This window comes from Sabethes cyaneus, chromosome 2, assembly GCF_943734655.1.
Source record: "Sabethes cyaneus chromosome 2, idSabCyanKW18_F2, whole genome shotgun sequence".
Lineage (NCBI taxonomy): Eukaryota > Metazoa > Arthropoda > Insecta > Diptera > Culicidae > Sabethes > Sabethes cyaneus.
The window spans coordinates 91,332,540-91,355,529 of record NC_071354.1 but is presented as its reverse complement, the minus strand read 5'-3'; the positions used below and the strand labels follow the sequence as shown (position 1 = coordinate 91,355,529).

General features: G+C 39.6%; 1 protein-coding gene across 1 annotated transcript in view; it reads right to left on the bottom strand.

The window, feature by feature from the left end:
- LOC128737361 (uncharacterized) overlaps positions 1–20,353 on the bottom strand; it is an 85,200-nt gene extending 64,847 nt beyond the window's left edge. Inside the window, exon 1 of the mRNA XM_053831985.1 lies at positions 19,663–20,353. Coding sequence (XP_053687960.1) covers positions 19,663–19,735 — 73 coding nt within the window. The 5' untranslated portion in view covers positions 19,736–20,353. The remainder of the gene's footprint in view (positions 1–19,662) is intronic.
- Positions 20,354–22,990: the final 2,637 nt, after the last annotated feature.

Sequence of the window (22,990 nt, the reverse complement as noted above, 5' to 3'; positions counted from 1 at the left end):
GTATTTCAATTCTTTCAATACAGCAGAATTTCATTTTGAAAATCAGGGTTTTTCGCTGTAAATTATGACGCCAGCACAACCCACGCGAATTTATATTAAGTAAAACATACTGATTATTTAGTACTCAGTACCCGATACTTAGTACTTAATATTCGATATTTAGTGCCTAGTAGTCACAATATAGCACTTTTTGCTCGGTTTTATTACTAGGAAAACGGCATAGTACAATACCAGATTTAGTACTTAACATTTGGCAGTCAACATTTTATATTTAGTACGCAGTATTTGGTGATCGATATTTAGCGCTAATTACTAAGCACTAAGTATTTATTACTTAGTACAAAGCATTTAGATTAGGTGCTAGACATTCCGTACTAATGTTCGAAAATTATCAATTTTTTCGCACTAATGGATAGGTTTTGTCGTTTTAATTCTAAAGTAAGCAATTATTGTTTGCAGACTTCCCACTTGCGGTGAGAAGAGTTTCAAATCATCTACCTAATTGTTTGTACTTCATTAACCGACACGGTCGACTGGCTAGTAGGTCAACCAGCAAAATCAGTTTAATTTGTTGAACAGAACTTTTCGAAAAGATTCCTGCACTATTTGGCATCGTAGAGCAAACATGTCTTACGTTTCAGTCAAATCAGGATACCAGTCGGTCAACAATCATTATAATGGAGTGTCCATTTGCAATGTTTACCTTAAGGGTCGTCTTTCTTTACTTCCTACAAATAAGAGCAAACATGTTATACGGCTCATCCCTTTACACAATACTTGAAGAAACTTCTTAGACAGGTTGTTTGCACAATCAGATTGTCTGACAGCACAATGACCAATTGCATACAACAGATTGGGATGATTGTGGTATAGCTTGGTAGTGAAATCAATCGGCTACAGCTTCGTCACGCTGTGCTGATACTGAATTCAATTAAGTTTTTTATCATTATGTTTAGAATGACGGTTCTTTTTTTCGCATCATGAGATCGTGAGTAATAGTCCCATAAAATGTAATGTAATATGGACGTGGAGGTTTATTGCTATTCTAATGTTGAACAGGAAGCCTGAAGGCGTAGCCCACGTAGACAAAAATATTCTTCGATCCACACAGTGGAGCAATTTGACCTTTCTCATGCAACTAAAATCGTTTGTGAAATTTTTTTGTATGCCAGAAGGGCATTGGGTTAAAAGGCCACAGCGACAGTCTTAATGATCGTCTTTTGTGGCAGAAAGGTATCCCCGCCTGTTTGTGAAAATACTCTCGCGGATAAGCAAATACAATTGTTACAAAGTTAAAAAAGGACAATTGGGAGACTCTTGTTTTATTTTTTCATCCAAAATTATGTGACTGTTATTCAACTAGCACTTTTGCACGTGAATGCAGAATTAGAGAAAGGCTAATAACTTACTTTTGGATTGATAGATTGGGTAGATAGGTTTTCTTCGGCCTGCTTCTATTTTGGGCCAACCCTATGTTCTCCATATTCTGGGGCGAAAATATCACTATTTGTTGTCAATAATTATTAGCTTCATGTCTGACTGTTTTGTTGCGACAGATGGGCTCTTTAGCTTCGTGAAACGAATATTTTCACAGTGATTGTTACACCTTTCACTGAAAGAGCAAAAAAAAAAAAAAAATAAAGCAGCCAGACACCACATGGTATTGACAGTGCCGATATGACATCATGGATCATACGATATTGCACGCTGTCTAAATCAACATCAACGACTACAACGACGATGACAGCAGCGGAAACACACTCAGTGCGGTACAACTTTCATTGGCCGCAATTAAAAGGCCACCATACCCACACATCTGTCTAAACATTTTTATTTATGAATCAAAACCGTTTTCTGAGAGCTGCAATTTTTTTCGCGAATCATATGTTGCAAGATGTGAAAGAGAGACTCAGTTAGTAAACTTTTTTCTACGCCTAGTGTGCAAACCAATCAGTGATAGTGAATTGTGCTGATAAACAACAAGCTGTCCCATAGTATGATACACTCAAGTCTCTTTTTACACGGTTTATTTTTATGATTTTTCAATTAATGGGATTTTTTTAATAACGATTTTTGAATTAACACGATTTCTTTTTACATCATTTTTCGAATTAACGCGGTTTTTTTACATCATTTTGAAATCAAGGGGCTTTTCGGTTATTTTTGAAATAACGGTTTTTTTTCGACGATTTTCAACGGTTTTTTACAACATTTTTCGAATTTACGCGGTTTTTTACATGGCACGTATCCCCCGTGTAAAAAAGACTTGAGTGTAGTAGCATAGGTTTTAAAGAGCACAGCAAAAAATATTTTTGCACTATCTCTGGTCCCGGAGGTGGGAAGGCCGGCAAGCGGAATTTTGTACGTGCTATCGTCGTGTGTACCTTACATACACACTATCATCCGCGACATGCGAGAGCAGCCGAAAAAAACGTTAAACTGTCGATTTTGGCACGAGTTTGGATCGCGTGTTAGGTTAATCCGCCGGGAATCAAGAGCAGCTTTCTAGAGTGAATTTTTTTCCGACGCTAGGTGTATTTTTAGCAGTAAACACTAGTTTGTAATTGCTCACAGAAGACAAGCATTGATTACGGATAAATCAAGCAAAAATATATTTTGTTGGTATTATTAATTTTCTGCACATTTTTGCGAAAAAATATAGAAAACACATATGATTGCTTAAATTAAAAATACTGTGAACGAAACTGTAATCAGCTTGATCAAAGACAGATGGTTCGATGCCAGCTGACCATCGTAGACATTTACTTTAAATGTCATTCATTGATAAGGTGAATGCCAATCTCAACACGTACAATCCTCCGTCGGACTATATCGAAACCAAAACGGAACTATTCAACCTTCAACGTGTTATTTTCAAATATCGTTGGCTGGTTGGAGTTGACTACTCAAAATCTGTTAAACAAAAGAAGGACAAGTTCAGAATAATGATATGAAAAATATCACAGCCTCGGTGTGATTTGTATGCCTAAACATATAATGAATTACGCGGGAATTCGCAAATGTTTAGTTCAATACAGTAATTTTGCTTATTTAGTTTTTATCTGTTTGTGTTTTTTAGTTTTAGCTAAGGGTTAGCAAAAAAATCTGGTGAAACCGTTGCCTCAATTGACTAGAAGTTTTGACACTTATTAATTTTAGTCGAAAAATATTGCAGAATATAAACTGTCATAATTTACTAGAAAGGCATGTTCTAGTATTATTTGCCACTGGTTATTTCGTTTGACTGAATCGTACATCGCCTTGCAGCCAACAAACAGATGATGATTCGGCAAGCTACAGTTTTGTATTCTAGTGTCACTGATGCAGGGTAAACATCTGAGCCGCCATGGAGAGAACCTCACGAAAACAGCTTGCTGCTTGCCGACGTAGGGCTTTGCTGACGGTTTCAGTCTCATTATAGAGTATGGAAGAGGGGTCAATCCCCATATTTCTGCTATTCTCCGTGTTTATCTTTTTATTCAACAGCGTTTGGAAGTGCGTTTTCTACGTTCTATTGCGAGAGAGAGAGAGAGAGAGAGAGAGAGAGAGAGAGAGAGAGAGAGAGAGAGAGAGAGAGACTCTGAAACACTTACGGGATACTGGCTAACAGCTCCCCCGGAATTATCGTAAAAAAATACTTTGGGGGGAGGCTGTGTCATCGCACTGCACCGTTTGCCTGTCGATACATGTACCGAACCGGAGATGGCGATCGTCATAACGTCCATTGCTTTACAACCACCCTCGCAAGCTTTTTTAACCAGACTTAGTGTTTCTCCGTGTCGCTTGACAATCCAATTTCCCTACACCTGTCAAGACGTACACCGATCCAGAGAAGGCGACCGACATGATTTACATCCTTTCACATTCGCAGGATTTCTTGACGCGCCAGTGATTTAGCTTCCAGTACACAGACTTCCAAATCAGACTTTCATCTCCTCATAAGTACCCTCACAGAACTTTTATCCAGCTAAGTATTGCTCCGTATTACACACCGCTCCGATTTCACTTACAGTACCTCTAGTTGGCGTTACTTGTTTACTGAACGTCCCTCCACTTTCGTAGCAGCTGCACCATAATCTGCGCTAAGACTCCGTTGACAGCATTCCAAATGCTCTTCTCCCGACACATTTCGCCAGCTATGTTCTCCACGGTTAGGAGTGGTGGATCTCGTTTCGCAGCGTAGCAAATCTTGTACATTCATAAGTCACGAGTTCCGGTATTTTCTACTTGTTCGCATTCTGGACGGACAGGCATCGCTGCGCGCCCAAACCGATGGAGGAATTGCCTGAAGCAATCGTGCCCTTGTAGAAACTGGTGTAAGCCTGTGCGTGCATCCAACGTTCAACGCTGCATTCCATTCCTATTGCCATTTGACGAAGGACACCGCTCGAACTAGCTGCCGAACTCCGCTAGTTTCCCTTCTGATGTAACACTCTCTTTCCTTCTCCAGGTTGATGCTGACAGGAATCATCCCGCAAATGACGCAAACTGTCTCCAATAATACCGTTCTGTAAGCACTCGTGACTCGCATAGCCATGTACCGGAAAGTGCCGTTCAGCTTTGCTACATTTCGTTTACTTTTCAACGCTGAAATCCACGCCGGACCACCGTATCTCAGGATTGATAAATAGCCAAAAGACGACGCTTACTACTACTACGAAGCGACGGTCCGTAGCGGTTTGATATAACTCTAGCCACTGCGCTGATAGCTTTCGCTGCTTTCTCGCAGGCTTCAGGTAGCAGCATCTTCTTACATACATACTCTTACTCAAAGTGGCACAAAAACCCAGTGTCTTTTACATCGATATGCAATAAAAATACATATAACAAAATCAGTAAAATAACTTAACTACACAGAAGAGCATTTTTAAAACTGCACCAAAAAGTAGCTAAAAGTCCTTGCTATTTCCGCGACGATTGTACTCCAAAGCCATACGGTGAACTGGTTCATGAAATCCATAGTTAGTGTGGTGTGAATCGACGTGTAGGAACTGTTGGTTCCTTTGAGGCTGAAGGGGACAATGTAGCTGAAGCTGCCACAGAACTGCAGGGCAGTCAAGAGCACCCAACAGGCAGTCTTGGCGATGATATCCTTTCGTCGCTGCTCAAGAGGTGCAATCCCAAATAGTAAACAAAATTCCTCGTAAGGCGGAAGAGCATCAGGGTTTCTCCAGGGTAACCTGCCGCTGATCTTACGTATGAAGTGTTTTTGTATTCGTTCATCGCGAAGTATCCAATAATTATAAGCAGCTGCACAGCTAGTCTCGATAACGGAACGGACTAAGGAGCAGTATACTATAAAGAGTACGTAGTGTGCATGGATTGGATAAATCTCTACCGATTCGGAATATAGTACCAAGCAGGCGATGCGTTTTGTTAATAATAAAGGTATAATGTAGTCTGAACGACATCTGGCTATCTAGTACAACACCTAGACCCGCGACGTTGTTACTCCGCTGTAGTGACATTCCGTTGATGCAGTAATAGAACACCAGAGGCTATTTTTTACGAGTGAAGCTTATAACGGTACATTTCTGAATGCTGATAAGCATACGATTGGAGTTGCACCATTGCACAAACAAATCGATCGATTTCTGAAGCCGTAGACAATCTGAGATGGTTTCAATTGGCAGATAAATTTTAATATCACCAGCGTAGCACAGTCTTGTTCTAGGAGGCAACAGTCGAGTGACGTCGTTCACGAACAGCGAGAATAGCAAAGGTCCTAAAATACTACCTTGTGGAATTCCAGAACCTTTCTGGAACCAACTTGATTGACTGGGACCCAATTTAACAGCGGTTTTACGATTGCGTATATATGAGTTAAGCCATGAAAGTAAATTAGTTGACACTCCTAATTTGTCGAGTTTAGCAAGCAAGAAAGAAAACCTTACTATGGGCTTCACAAGCAATTGCGGTCGAGCAGACTAAGTCCCCGTATAAAGTGCACCCTGTACAAAACGCTTATTAGACCGGTTGTTCTCTACGGGCATGAAACATGGACAATGCTTGAGGAGGACCTGCGAGTGCTCGGAGTTTTCGAACGACGAGTGCTAAGAACGATCTTCGGCGGTGTACAGGAGACCGGAATATGGAGGCGGAGGATGAACCATGAACTCGCACAGCTCTATGGCGAACCCAGTATCCAGTAGATGGCTAAAGCTGGACTGATACGATGGGCAGGACATGTTGCAAGAATGCCGGACAACTACCCTGCAAAGATGGCGTTCGCCTCAAATCCGGTAGGAACAAGACGACAAGGAGCGCAGCGAGTAAGATGGTTAGACCAGGTGGAGCGAGATCTGGCGGAGAGTACTCGGTGTCCGAGGAATTGGAGAGCGGTAGCCCTCAATCGAGTTACATGGAGAAACTTTGCTCAACAGGCTTTGTCTTAGGAAAGCAAGCCACCTAAGTAAGTAAGTAAGTAGCAAACAAAATATCATGATTGACTCGATCGAAAGCCGCTTTCAGATCAGTGTAAATGGCGTCGATCTGATTGCTCTGTTCCATTGTACGCAGACAAAGCGAGGTAAACCCCAGTATGTTGGTTGGGACTGATCGGCGCGGATATCTATCATGTGGAAGAGTTCTCGCAGACATAGTCCACGTGGCTATTAAAGTTGAGTCAATCGTCGATCAACACCCCCGGAGCTTTACTGCTTGCTTCAAGGATACGGTAAACTCTCTCTCTCATTCTAATTATCTCGGTGGTAAGCATTCGTACCTCTTTCAGTGTCTCTCCTGATGCTGACTGTACAATGTCGCCCGGAAAGCCAACGTTCATTACCCCTTTAGGTTAAATTTCGGTACAGACGAAATTTCGCGAAATCTCGCACAGCCTTAGTAGACCAGTGCTCTGTGCTGGAAGTAACTCTTCAGGAGTTTGCACAGCTAGTCAGGGACCTTCATTCTGTGTAGTATCGCTGTGATGGTCTCCCAGTTGACACTATTGAAGGTATTTTTGACGTCTATCGTTATCACGGCGCAACATCGATCGTCCCTTCGCTTCTGACTGACCGACTTGTCAGTCTTCTCGGCTTTCCTGGTTTCAGCAGTAATACTAGCCTCTATATTTTCCATATGTCCGGAAAGTAGGGATGGGAACTATCTTAAAAATCGTTACTGATAACTATCAGTAGTTTCAGTACGTTACTGATAACTATCAGTAAATATCAGTAATTTCACCCATCACGGCATTGTAGCAAAAAAATAGGAAATTGTAATAACTGCGTTATTCATTGTAATTTATCAGGTGGACTATATGGGGGCTCGCGCTTCTACCGACCAAATTTTTACTATCCGACCGATCTTGCAGAAATATTGAGGGTACATCGTCCATCGTGTCCTCGGATCACATCTTTATTAATTTCAAAGCAACATACGATACAGTCCATCCAGACCAGCTATGGCACATGATGCACGAAACCGGTTTTCCGGATAAACTGACGCGACTAATCAGAGCTACATTGGAACGAGTGATGTGTTTCGCACGTCTCGGGGACACACTCGAGTCCCTTCGACAAGCGGCGCGGATTGGGACAAGGTGACAGCTTATCCAGTATGCTGTTCAACATCACTCGTGAGGTGGTGTTTTGACCAGCGGGTATCGAAAGGAGATGCATGATTTTCATCAAGGGTAGAAGTATATGAATCACGACATTCTTTCACTGCTTGAGAATCCCAGAGACTTCCATATACATCTGACGAAAGTCGGTAGGCTGCGATGGGCCGGGCACGTCGTAAGGATGCCGGACGACAGAGCAAAGACAACAGTTCTTTTGAACAACCCCACCGGCACTAGAAACACGAAAGCTCAACATGCAAGATGGCTTGAACTTTTCGAAAGTGATTTATGACTTTTGAGACGACTGGGAAATTTGCGACGAATGGCCCAAGATCGAGTTGAATAGAGACGACTGCTTGAAACAACGACGACATATTGTGTCACTCTCGTCTATGGTACGCAACTACCGACCATTAACTTTAATCCAACTGATTTTTCTAACGGGACGACATAACTGTATCAGTAAGCATCAATAACTGAGAAACCTTACTGATACTTAGTGATATTATCGCTTACTGATAACTATCAGTAATTAATGATAGTTTTCCCATCCCTACCGGAAAGTAATCTTCTTCTAGGTAGTAGCTCTTAAATATGTCCGGAAATACTAGGATTACGGCTTTCAGAGCTATATTTGCAATCCCATCGGGACCTGGCTCCTTCTTCTAGGTTAGGTGTTTTTGCCACCCCTACGAATTCCTCATTTTCTGAGCATAGGTCCAATGTTATCGCTGATCATTTGACCTTTGCCATTACAGTATGATACGCTTCGCACCAGGGTCTCAATGTCTCGGTACTGCTCTTTATAGCACCACCATTGCTGCTTGAAATACCAGCCTCACTAGGCTCGGTTTGACACAGTTCTCGCTTTTTGAACTTGCGACAACTACTGCGAAGAAAGAGTAGCTGGGTGTGTTGTTGTGTTAACTGGGTACGTTCGCTGAGCTACAAATGAGGTAACAGCATTGTAGCACCGTAAATACAAATGATATAGCAAAACTTTATTCAGCAAAATTGTAGATAATAACTACTTCTACAAATATCTCATAAATAACTTAGTCAAATTTTGCTCGGCTGAGAGGGTACTATCAAATGAATCAAAATTCAGCCAAGTGATCGAACCATCTCTGTTTGTGGGTCCCAAAATTATACGTCTAGTTGCTACTAGAAACTGGCTACTAGAACCAAAGGTATCAAAACCAATGGCACAAGCAATGTATAGACTTTGATATCCACAGTTTAAATAGTAATGGTTGAAGTTCCTTATTTCCAGGAAACAGAATGGCGTTAACAATTTAATACTTGCCTTTGCTAACCAGATCATCGAACACAAAGGTCGCTAAAAGTTAAAGCTTGAATGTTTGCTTTTAAAAATAGCAACTCGGACGAATAAACTATTTACTATTTGTCAATTCAAACTCATTGGTGAGACAAGTTATTTCTTTACTTTGATACCAGGAAATGTACCAGAAAACTAGGATATTTATACAATTTCAGTATGTTTTAGGTTGCATTGTAGCTTCAATTTAGCGATAGTTGTCAGATTCAAAATTTACACTTTATAGTGAGAGTATCTATGCGGAACGATGGTTAAGACCGGTTTGACAATATAATCGACTAACAAATAAATTAAATTAATTTTTAAAACAGTTTCTTGGGCCGCTTAAATTATGTAGCGCATAATATCATTCAATTCTGTTTTAATTCAAAAACTCAGGACGGTCAATATGCGTTAAAACATGCGTAGCTTGTTTAACTGCATACTGCAAGTTGGATTGGATAGCAACAATACAGGCTCTTTTTATTTACATTCGATTTACCGGTCACGATCTCGACCACGTGAGCAACCTTATGGGTCATGAACCTAACCAAGTTCGCAGCTTGTACGCTCAAGCAGTCACTCGGTTTATAGCTACATTTTATAGATGAAGATAACGCTATCAAAAATTGAAATGAAAATGGTGGCTCAGCTGTTAGCGGTATCGGTCGACTATTGGCTTATCTCATAATATGGTAAATGTTCCAAAAATAATACCGAAATTCTCTTAGTAGGTAGTTGATTAGTCCCTTAGCTGGGCCGTAACGCAGAAATCACGCGACCAACTTACCTAATTTAAAATTTCAAAGTTCTAATTCGTTTTTTATTCAAGAGTTCTGTTGTTCTACTTAAATATCCAACGTGACAATTCGACCTATCACCTTAGGACACTAACGCACGACGACGCAGGGTCATCATTCCCACTGAAGGCCGTCATCCATTCGGAAACTACACAATATGCTGGTCGTTTCTGAATAAGCCTGCAAATGCCAATTGCTAATTCATTTGCTACCTATGCCGATAAAAGGTAAAATGGTCAACTATGGTCTTTTGCCAAGCACATCGGTATAGCAGGATATTTCCACATTCCTCCTTCGCCGTAGAACGTAAAATGCTACCAGTATGATTCGTTTTTTCAGAAACAACTCATAGCAGCTTTGCCGAAGTAACGTCGAATATACATGCAAGTCATATCTAAGCGCCGCATAGAGGTAAGTAAGTGAATCAGTGCACGGCAGAAGAAGCGCCACTGCGCCAGGTGTGGTCGCTGGCTGGCGCGTTATCGGAAAGGGGGTTAGTCTATGTTAGTTGATAGAGCTACGGTAGCCGCAAACACGGATATCGTCGGTGCCGGTGAGAAATAGAGTATTTTATTTTGCACTAAATCACTTCTTTCCGAAACCGTCGTCGTCGTCGTCGTCGACGTCATCTATCGGTTCTTCGTACCTGCAACTCAATGATTTGGCTACAGAAGATAGACCGAAGTTTGTCATGGACATGATTGTGCCATTAGTGCCCGTGACCTAGCAAGCTTACGGTCTATCTAGACCATCCGGGGTTTACATCCTGAATTCTGGCACATAACAAATGAAGGAGCAACAACAATGGCCTCGGTCAATGCTCCGATCGGACAACAAGTGCGGGTTAATTTGATTTGTTTTCAATCATTTCGCTGGAGATCATGGCGAACTGATAGATGTATGTATGTGAAAAGTAATTCGGAGTAAACTAGCGATCGTGCGAACTGGTTTCTTTGCTTACCGGCTGCCTACTTCAGATTATGGCACTTGTTACCATTCTCGGTTGAGCTAGTTGTGTTTCGCAACCGATTGATTGGTTGTTGTTGTTGTTGATCCAATACATAACGAAACCGGTGATTAGTAGGAAAATAATAATTGCTGTTGGTACGATGAATCATCTGCGGTAGCCCCCCGGTTTGAAGTCAAAACTTGTTTCCTTCATCAAGTGATTGTTGTTATCTAGGAAGGTAAAAAATACTGGGTCTCGAATAACAGAGCAAAATGGATAAACATAAACTACTGGTGTTCTGATTTTGTTCAATGCTTCTCTCAAAATATTAAACCCATTAAGAGGACATGAACGACTAAAAATTTTGAAGAAAAATAAACAGTACAGCCTTTGCTGCTCATGTTTATACTAATTTTGTAATGATCCGACCACGAGAAGTGAGTGATAAACGAAGAATGGTTGTAAAAAAATGGTTTTCAAACTTTATGTAGGTTATCGGAGGGTGAGTTCAGTATGCTAAATTCAGCCCTTTTCTTTTGTTGCACTTTCCCAAATTAAAACTTTGCCTCTATGTAATAATATTGAAACGAATGTAGCACTCATAGGCTTTAATATGTTAAAACTATTATCATAAAAATGTAAGTAATTTGCTGAATTTTATTCAATAAACACTTCAATAAAAATTCCCCTCTGATATGGAAATATAAACCAATTTTTATTCGCCAACTGAAAATTCATCTTGTTGGTTATTTCAGCCCGAGGGGCAAGACACTGTTGAAAATATATTACTTTTCCTTCTGGAAATATTTTTTCGACCTTTATATATTTACCGTTCCCACCCCAATATAACCTAAAGCCCTATAAAGATATACATTCATAGGGCTTTAATATGGTCTAATATATTAATATATGATAATATTATGAAGTGTCTTACCCCTCGTTTCAGCCTAAGCAAACGGAGCTGCGTCATTAATATTAATACAAATGTGTAACGCAGAGGCGCCAAAAACGCTTCTAGCATATTCAGTTAAAATCCTTACTAAATTAATCATATTACCGGTATGTAGGCAGCACTTGAAAAACACTGTAACCATCGGGGGCCCACAAGCGGGAAAGCTTTCTCACTGAACAGTAGCATCCTACTGAGTGTGTGATACCCTTACAAGTCTGTCGCTTTGCGGCTAGGTGGAGGGGTCACACACACACACACATATACACACACACATATATACACACACACACATACACACACATATATACACACACACACATACACACACATATATACACACACACACACACACACACACACACACACACACACACACACACACACACACACACACACACACACACACACACACACACACACACACACACACACACACACACACACACACACACACACACACACACACACACACACACACACACACACACACACACACACACACACACACACACACACACACACACACACACACACACACACACACACACACACACACACACACACACACACACACACACACACACACACACACACACACACACACACACACACACACACACACACACACACACACACACACACACACACACACACACACACACACACACACACACACACACACACACACACACACACACACACACACACACACACACACACACACACACACACACACACACACACACACACACACACACACACACACACACACACACACACACACACACAATCACACACGGAAAGCTCTCTCTGGCTTAACAAAACGGAACTGAGCAAGCTGTCTACTGAGTGAGTGAAAGCCCTCCAAGTATGTCGCATTGCGACTAGGACGGACGGGTCGGTCACGGGGAGAGAAAGCTTGCTTGAGAGTCTGTTAGTAAAAGGGTTGAACTGTCAATTGGGTGAGTGGTATCCCTCCACGTCTGACGCTAAGCGTCGGGGACGGAGGGGTCCCTCACGGGTGAAGGCCTTCTATAACACAAACACGGTCGATCTCAGATGCATCGGTGGCATTCCTCCACGTCTGGTGCCTAGCGCCTGGGACGGAAGAGCCACAGATACATGATCGCTCACAGATACCCTGAAACATGCGATCGAGGAATATCCTGTCGACCAGGTTAATTCTTGCCAGGACAAAAGTTCGATAAAAATCGGCAAACTGGAGGGGACTCAGATTTTTAACAGAGCAAGGTTTTTAAAAGGCTCAGATCCGGTAATTAAACTCACTTTGTTGTGAAGACGCTACGGAATAGAGGTGCGCGTTGATTTATTTATCCAAAAAGTTTTTAAATTTATATGATGTAAAATAAGTGTATTGTCGTTTAATTGTGAGGAAAAGTATTAGCACAGACAAACAGATATAACTCTTGGTAGAAAAATCAACAAAAATTATCGTACCTCCCATTTACCCTGAACACTAGCACCATCTTTGAACGACATTCCCAAATATCGAATAACAACATGGGTATCCCTCGAAGTAACAAGTATTTTTTATGGTGAATTCCCCTTCTTTTGACAAAAAGCGCCACTTTAATCAAAACGGGCATTTGGGCAACAAATTTGGGCAAGAACAAATTTGAGACGACGGTTTAATCGATACGAAAAATGGAAAACGAGTGTTATATCTGTTTGTCTGTGGTATTAGGTATTTGTTGATTGTTAAAAGTGTATTGTGTAAATTAAAAAAGTCTATTAGACATAATGCTACATGAAATTATAGTGCCAAACAAAAAGGTGAACAAACAGAGATGTTCATACAATAAGAACAACAAACTACCAAATCAAAGATCACAGACAAATAAAAATAGTGAAACCCTATGTGAATAACTAGACAAAAAACAAAAAGGTAAAATTAGTTTTAGCAATTTTAATTATTTAAGCTGGTGTAGATCTAGGGTAAAGCTGGTGAGATAAGTTGGTTAATGGCTCTCGAACAGGTCCTCGAGTGGCCTTTTATTTTTGGACATTGATTCTCAGATAGTTCCAGCGCCTACCGCTTCCGGTGTGACCTTTCGGAAAGACGCATTAAACTACTAAAGCTTCGTCGAAGCAGCGGACATTCTTGTCCTGATTGTTTTATTTAGTTAATGCCATTGCACACCTAATTTTATGAATGTTTCTTGTGGCATTTTTTCTCAGCTTTCCAATGGTGGTCTTAAAACGAAAATTTTGGGGAAACGGTTGGGGGGTTCATAACGATTTATTGATAAAATCTAATATGGCGACCAAGATGGCTGCCAAAATTTTTTTTACTCCATTTGAAAGCCCTCTTCTTTTTACCAAAGCAAGCTGAATGCTTTAGAGCTTTGCACAGTGGTCCAAACAGCGAAATACTTGATCGTTTGATATAGCGCCGAGACATGAAGTTTTTCGCATATAATGTCTCTAGGAACATTTCTTGGTATAACAAGCTCCTTCTTGTGAGAGAAATCTTGGGGTGATTAATTCTCTTAAAAGTGAGATACGAAATTTATTTTCTCGTACATTCGAGATACAGGTTTGGTACTTTCGGCAAAGTTGTAGTAAATATTAATACAAACAACTTTGTCAAAGACACCATACTTGTATCTTTTCATAGAAATTGTCTATGAAGCGTTATTCGTGGACAAACCCTTCAAAACAGTTTTAAACCCTGGCTTATTCCGGGCAACTTTTATGTGTTCATAGTGTTCTAGAAAGTTGTTTATCTTGCTAAAATCAACGTTTTTGCAGAACTTTATTTTATTTTTCTTGAGTTTCGGAGATTTTGAGCATTTTTGATGAAAAATAGTACTACTTTGAGCTTAAATATTTCCCAAGGTGGCAAATGGTGGCAGATCAAACAACTCGTACTTAAAAGTACAACAAAAAACCTTTAAAAGCAAGTATCAATTGTCTGTATCCGTTTGTATCCTCAAAAGTTATAGTTGTTTTAAAAATCCATCTCAGTCATGTTTATAGAACAATTAAAATGTACTTCGGATGCAACAAACGCCATTTTGTTTACGTTGACAATCTCTTTCTAACAAGTTGAGTTACCAGCAATTTTTTCGCCTATTTTCGAGTCGAAAATTAATGTAGACTTAAAATTATTTGCCGCAATTAATAAGAGAAAAGCTTTCAAATAGCTAACTTATATCTATTTTGTTCAATACCTTCGATTGGTGTCTTTTCAAAAGATCACACTCATAATGGGCTGGTACCGAATGGCCGAAACACAAATGGTCGAATCACGAATGGCTGAAATCCAAATAGCAGAATTTCAACAACAGTCACAGAAGGCCGAATTTTCTCGGAATGACTAAATAACTATTTAATTAGAAAACACGAATTAATAAGCAGTTAACAATTAACTTTACTCAAACCAAAAATAAAATAAGCAACACATCTTTTTGTTGTACTTTTAAGTATGAGTTGTTTGATCTGCCACCATTTGCCACCTTGGGAAATATTTAAGCTCAAAGAAGTACTATTTGTCATCCAAAATGCTCAAAACCTCCGAAACTTAAGAAAATCACGTATAACAATGTTCTACTAAAACGTCGGTTTTAGCAAGATCAACAACTTTCTAGAGCACTATGAACACGTAAAATTTGACCTGAATAAGTCAGGGTTTAGAAACTGTTTTAAAGTGTTTGTCCACGAATAACGCTTCATAGATAATTTCCATGAAGAGATACAAGTATGGTGTCTTTGACTAAGTTGTTTGTATTAATATTTACTACAACTTTGCCGGAAGTACCAAACTTGTATCTCGAATGTACGAGAAAATAAATTTCGTATCTCACTTTTAAGGGAATTAATCACCTCAAGATTTCTCTCACAAGAAGGAGCTTGTTATACCAAGAAATGTTCCTAGAGACATTATATGCGAAAAACTTCACATTTTGGCGCAATATCAAACGATCAAGTATTTCGCTGTTTGGACCACTGTGCTTTGTAGCGAAAAGATGTCAAGCAGCGAAAAGCAAAATTGGTTTTATTGCTGCTTTCTTAAAGTGGTTGCTGATTGTTGAGGTTACAAAAGCCTTCTGAAGAGTGAGTTCCTCGGTCGGAAGACAGTTTTAGCTGCTCATTGCGAAAACGGCGATCTTTTGATAATATCCAATATGGCCACCAAAATTTTTTTTACTCCATTTGAATGTTCTGTTCTTCTTTACAGAGCCATGCGATTTGTTAGTTGTTTCATTTCAAATTTAGGAAATATCACATTATATAAATCTGAAGGTTTGTTAAAAATTCTACTTTTCTTGAAACTTTCAGGCTTCTTGGTGAACGAGGGGCGAACTGTTTCGAGGTATCAAAAGTGCAATTCTTATATTTTAACCACTTTTAACCAATCAAGTTCAAATGTTCCAATATTTCACGTACTGTTTCACAACCGGGGACAGTTTTTTTGGTCAGAAAATACTATGTCAACTTCGCTATAACTTGTTTGTTTCAACCAAAAAATATATGCTGTCTTCAGCAAAAAGATACGTAAGTCTTCAATCTTTTAAATGCTTTAAAAAGATTAGAAATTGAATAATCCGATCAAAAGCTATGACAAACAAAACCTGTTTCACAACCGGTAACATTCCCCTATTATTTTATATAAATCCTGCTCCTTATGTATTTCCTTCCATTGTAACACAAACGATTGCAATTATAACGTTTACATACATTAAATATGTTTCTTATATCCGTGAATCTATTTTTCGCATTTGTATTTATAAATTTTAATTGACTTTTAGGATTACTCAGAAAAGTTAATATTACGGAAAAGTTAATCGACCCAGTCTCATTTTGATTAACTTTTCCGCAAGCCCACTGTATTTAGCCTTATTTTCATTTATTGAATCCATTCTATTAATGAAAACTCGTCATTTTGGTAAACAAAACAGTAATTTTTACTTCAACATTTAATATGGTCTATTAAAAGAGGGTCGACTTACACTGAAGTGATATAAAGGAATTTCGGCGGCGTACAAAATTTGGTTGAGCAGTTTTTATGTCATTGGCATTTGAAAAAAGGCAATTTTTTTGAAAAATTGCCTGTAACTTAGGAACCGACGGAGCTAGCGAATTGATTTCTTCAATGAAAATGTACGTATTTGTTGGATTTCGAAGTGTTCTGAAAACGTGATTTGTGAACAGCAAAAACGGAAGAAGTTGTAAAGAAAAAATGGATTGCTAAGGTCCATCTCAAGTAGAAAACTATACATTGCTCTAACAAATTAACTATAAGAGACAAAAATTTTATTTTTTCAGCAAAGTTACTCAAAATTTAAAAATTACTCTTTAACTTTGCTGAACTTCAGTTTCAGTTAGGCCATTGCAAGTTATTTTTAAAGTTTTTCTCGCCCCCCTTGGAAAGTTGCTTGAAAAATCGGGGAGCAAAAAAATATTTGTAGGGTATACGTCAATTTTTTTTATAAAATCAGTTGCTTGGGGGCTCTACAGCCTAAAAAACTCGAAAAATGAGTGTACGAGTGGAGTTAACGCTTCTAACACGAAACAAAAATGGAAATTCAAGCAATCGAATTTCTGAAAATCGGCAAAAAAAATTTTTTTATTTATGTCTTTCATTTCGTAGGATTTCGCAAAGAAAATAATAACATCTATATGAAAAGCAAAAATAGATTTGGTTTTCATATTTAAACTTCAAGTAAAAATGCATATTTGTTTGGTTGAATATAAAAAATCTCTTTGTTTGTTTTTTCGAACCCATCCCCCCTCAAGTGTCCAGCACCGGAAGGACAAAAACTTTATAAAATATTTGTAATGGCCTTATCTTAAGCCATAAAAAAGTCTATGTTTTGGAGTTTTTTACAGTGAGGGCCCCCCTAATGTCAAATGCGGAGTTTGGAGTAACAAATTTTGCCTGAAGATACTATATGCTTAACAGTTTAAAAGTAATTACTTGTGTCCATATAGATTTTTATTTTCCACAATCCTAAATTCAAAAATTATGAACATATGAAATAATAGATGTCCTTCTTGGACATTTCTTGGATTTTCTTAATTGACAATTTCCTGTAGAATATGTATGAAACCAGAATACCTCGAATTTCAATTTCATTAATAAATTCATAAATTATACCCATAATTTCATGAAACTCTGAGTGCATTCGACCCAAATCTGTATGATAATCTAGAAAAATGCCCTGCAGTTTTAGACCATGCGCCTCCATTGCATTACCATTTCTTGAAAAAAATCTTCTATGAAACGAAAATACCACAGCAATGTTTTGTTGTTCGTAAACAAGTTTTGACTTTACCTAAAAAGGTAAAAAGTTTGTATTACAAATACAAATTACAAAAAAAAACAAAATATTTTTAATATTTTTACAACTTAAAACACTTACACCTTAAAATGCTTTTCGTTTGCTATTAAAACTGTTCAAATCTGCTCAACGGTTCAAAAGTTATGACTTTTCAAAGAAAAACAAGGATGGCAAAAATTATAATTTTTGTGACCAGCCTTGCTTAAAAAGAGGCTCTTTCACTAAGCGCCAAATGAAAAAGACGGATCCTACATTTTCCGAAAAGTAATAAACATAAAAAATTTGAGCAAAATCGCACCACTTTCAAATTTCGATTATAGGATATTAATATTATTAGCTGACTAGCTATATTTTAATGTATAAACATAGGACACGGGAGGGTATTTTCAGCCCATTAAGCGGGGGCATCTATTTTTTCGGCCTATGGCCTAGTTCTGGTGGAAGAACAGGTGGTTTTGATGTTCTTTGAATAAAAAATAGTAGATTACTTACAGTCTTGAGCAAATAGTTATAATAGATTAGAATTGTATGTCGGCAAAGTATTTTTATTGGCGAAAGAAGAGGCAAATAGGCTGAATTTAGAAACCTGCTGAAAATACCCTCCCGTACCCTACTTCTTTTTCTTCCTTTCCTTAAAACTTAAAAGTTATTGAAGAATTGCAGTAAAGAATCTTGATTAAAAAATAAACAACAAACACAACACAAAAACACGTGTAATTGTTCAAACAGCATTCAAACTCAAATGAACGAAGAATTGTGGAAAGTTCCAGTTGTTCACGTTTTCTCTTAAATTTACTTTCTCGGCAGGAAAATGGTGATTTGATAAAGAAACAATTCTTTTCCTCCTCTTCACCGCCATTTCGTTGCTATCTGTTCCAGCACACTACACTAGTGCCTATCATCGAATCCCGGAAAGGAAACCCGCCTGGGACACAAACTAGCAGTTGACTGTTAAGCTTTACTTTTCCATGCGAAGCCAAACGGAAAGGGGTAACTAGACTTTAATTTCATACGAAAAGAAGTCCCCTTACTGTGTTCCTTGGGAAAAATTTAGACTCGTTGTGATGTAAGGTTACCAATAATAATTATCAACCCATTTTATTTACTACCAAATTAGAAAAAATTTCTAGAAAATCATTTTTTAGAAACTATAAAATATTAATAATGACTGGCTTCGACAGCAGAAAGCGTGGGTGTGAATTGGGACACCTCATCGGGCGTCGGCGACAAAATAGTGTCGGAAAGATGTCCATACTAAATGAAACCATCTGAGCAGTAAGACCGCCAAGCATTTGAACTGTACTGCTGTGCTAATTCTAAAGGCTATAAAGCGGATTTATTTACTTTGCAAGAAGCATAACACTGGCGGAAATTCTCAGTTTAAAAAGAGACCGCAAGTTATTTTTGCCACTTTGAACTTTTAAACCAAATAAACACAAGGTCATTTGGTAGATTTTTTTTACGTTCATTCAAACCTTTTCATCAATTCTTTGCCGCGGTTTTCTTGTGTTGTTTACTATTAGCAGCTAGTGTACAAGCTTGCCGCATCGCAGAGATCTAGCACTAAAGGACGATAATAACAAACATCAACACAGTAAAATCGTAATCCAACGGACAGAAGGTGGATTTCATGCGATGCTAAGGAACGAATGAGTTTTTTTTCATTGTTTTATCTGTATGTTGGAAAGAACATAATTACGATTCATGTACTCGTGTATGAGAATCCATCACTGTAATAGTAGAGGAGTTCAAGTGCGTAAGTGCAAAAACTTACCGGTAATAAAAACAGTTACTAGAATGCTCAGACGGTTGTAGAACTTGCTCAGGCTTACCGTCGCTGGGAGCATATTGAAGGCGGTGGAAGTGGCGGAAAACTAAACGTGTTTACAAGCTTATTTCCACCGTGTTGCGATTTCGGATAGCACTCTGTACCGAGAGTAAAAATAACAAGCGGTACGTTTGCCCCAGGCACTGACGTCGCTTGCTGACGGCAGTTGATGAAGCAAGTACCGAGTACTGTCCAAAATTTGTAACGAAAATACCACACGACGCAGACACAAAATCTTTACATAAGATGAATCTGTCACACAATCGAACGAGAGATTTCGCTTTTTTTTAATCTGAATCCGCATGAAATTAAAAATTGCACAGATCTTCAACGACGAACCAGCATCACTTTTCCATTCAACAGTCAATTTTTTACGCGCACTAATAGCTCATTCGGATAGCATCCGGCTAATTTGGACTATCTTGGCCGAACGTAGTCAGCCTTATCATACAGATCACAAGACCAACAGCTCCCACTTTCAGGCCAGAGCGCAAATCTAAACAGTGCTGATTGACAAACAATCAACCGCGCCAAAAACCAAATAAACACCTGCGAGTCGCCGCGAGTTATTCCGTAGTCTTCCGTATTTCGTCTTCGATTATGCGAACCGAGAGCTTGCGATGCTACCACCCGCGAAGACTGCTAACTGGCAACTGGCTCTGATGATGTTGGCAGGTTCTCGTACCGCTTGGACCGTCTGCGTCTATATCTACCCACCTGACGGGTGGATACAACTCTGAGAGTCAGTTTGTATCAGTTTCACCACCCATTGCTTTGTGACTGCGACGGGCGGCCTATGTTGTACATCAGTAAATGTTGCTATGCGACGTGCACGGTCTAAGACAAATGATCTGTGAAGCAAAACAAGCCCGCGATGTTGCACACGTATGCTTCACCGACATCGCTCTGCGAAGTATGAATACGTTGCCATATAGTAGCATGGAATGGTTTAAGGTGAAAGGTACGAACTTACCTGGTTGGATCGACGTTCTACGTCCTCGTATTTAAGCTTGGTGGACGCTTGCGGTATGCAGAATGTGCCGGGTCTGCATAATTACCGCATGGAAGCGTCTCGTTTGTGAAGCAACGGACCAGATCGACTGCGCAAATAATGTGTAAGAACTTCTACCTGCTGACCATTGGTACTTTGTAGGTGAAAGAAAATTCTGTACTGGCCCATGTTGGGGCGTACTGCGAGAGTAACATTATTGGCCACAAAAACATGAAGCGAAATTAATGTTACTTTTTCATCTTTCAGAGATGTTTCGTTACCTTTTCGGTTCCAGTCGACTGTTCATTATCGGTATTAACCATTTTATTTGTTGAGGATGGTAGTTTTTTGTTATTAGTTAACACATAAATGTAGTAGAGCTTATTATAAAAAACACAAATTTAAAATGGGAGCTGGGCTGTGAGCGAATTTAGTAATTTCAAGTATTTTTAATTATCGCGAATTATGCGAAACATCGCAAAATATTCAAAAGCATTCAGTGCGTAGTCCCTGGTAGTACTATTTAGATAACTATCAATATTTAGCTTAATTATTTGTTCAAATGTGTCTCCATCTACGTTATACCAACCACATACATTCAGTTACATCATTAAGATGCTACCTACTTACTTACTTAGGTGGCTTACCGTCCTAAGACAAAGTCTGTTGAACAAGGTTTCTACAGTTAACTCGGTGGTGGGCTACTGCTCTGCAAATTCTCGGACACCGAGTGATCTCCGCCAGATCTCGCTCCATCCGGTCTAATCATCTTGCTCGATATTTCTACCGGATTTGACACAAACACCATTTTTACAGGGTAGTTGTTTGGCATTCCTGCAACATGCCGTCCAGCTTCCGCCACCTTTTGGATACTGTATTCGCCATAGAGCTGTACGAGTTCATGATTCATCCTCCACGTCCATACTCCTTTCTCCTGTACGCCGCCGAATATTGTTCTTAGCACTTAGTCTTAGTCTTTCGAAAACTCCGAGCACTCGCAAGACCTCCTCGAGCATTGTCCATGTTTCTTGCTCATAGAGAACGACCGGTCTTATGGGCGTCCTGTGCGGGGACTAAGTATGCTCGACCGCAATTGCTTGTGAAGCCCACAGTGAGACGACTTCCGCTGATAATACGCCTTCGAATCTCGCGGCCGGTCCGCCGTTACCAGTAAGCCAAGGTAGACAAATTCGTCAACTACCTTAAAGTCGTCGCCGTCGATCGTTTTACTACTACCCAAGCGGAGTTGGTCAGTCTCGGTTCCACCGGCCAGCATGTACTTTGCTTTAGACGGTTTTACCTTTAACCCAATCTTTTCTGCGCGCGCTGTAGTCTGGTATACTGTTCTGTCACCGCCACAGATATTCTGCCGATAATATTCATGTCATCGACAAAACAGATGAATTGACTAGATTCGTTGAAGATCGTGATCGTTATTCTCAGGCCCCTCCACATCCTTCCTACTGCATTCTGCATTTACTAACAATGAAAGCCTCTTGCCAGGGCAAGTTATAAGAGTGGTACTTGCTTGAGGTGTGGATGAAGCCTCTTGTTCAAGGGCAACTTACAGCTTGTTCCGCTTCCTGGTTCTAGGAATGAGATTGGTAATGCATAAGTAGTAAAGAACACATACATACATACATACACACATACATACCCTCACTCTGTGCTGAACTCTGCTTTACCGTCCATGAAGCCTTTAGCCGGGGCTGGTTATAGGAATGATACTTGCCCGAGGTGCGAATGAAGCCTCTTGTCCAAGGACAAATTATAACTAGTCTCTGCACTTCCTGGCTCTAGAGCTAGATTGGTTGAAAAGTTGTAAGAAGCGTAGAGGGAAAAAGGGGTGAAAACACACCGACACTTTAAGCACGGATAATAAGCAGTTCGCTCACTCTATAGCGATACTGCAATAACAACGAAGTGCGGAACAACACCTGGATAAGAACACAATAGATTAAAATGCTGGTCGTAGTGATAATATCCACAGAAAAAAAAGATCGTGCCCCGCATGTTGATATCCGCTCGGTTCATAACACCTTGTAGCGCTATGTTGAACATGGCATGAGAGACCTTCACCTTGACTTGATCCATCTGTGTGATTCGAATGAACTTGATAATCCACCCGAAATCCGAACACAGCACTGTGTACCATCCATCGTAGATTAAATCATCAGTTTACTGAGCTTCCTGGGAAAGCCGTTCTCGTCCATGATTTTCCATAGCTCTTTCCGGTCGATGGTATCATATGCGGCTTTGAAGTCAACGAATAAATGGTGCATA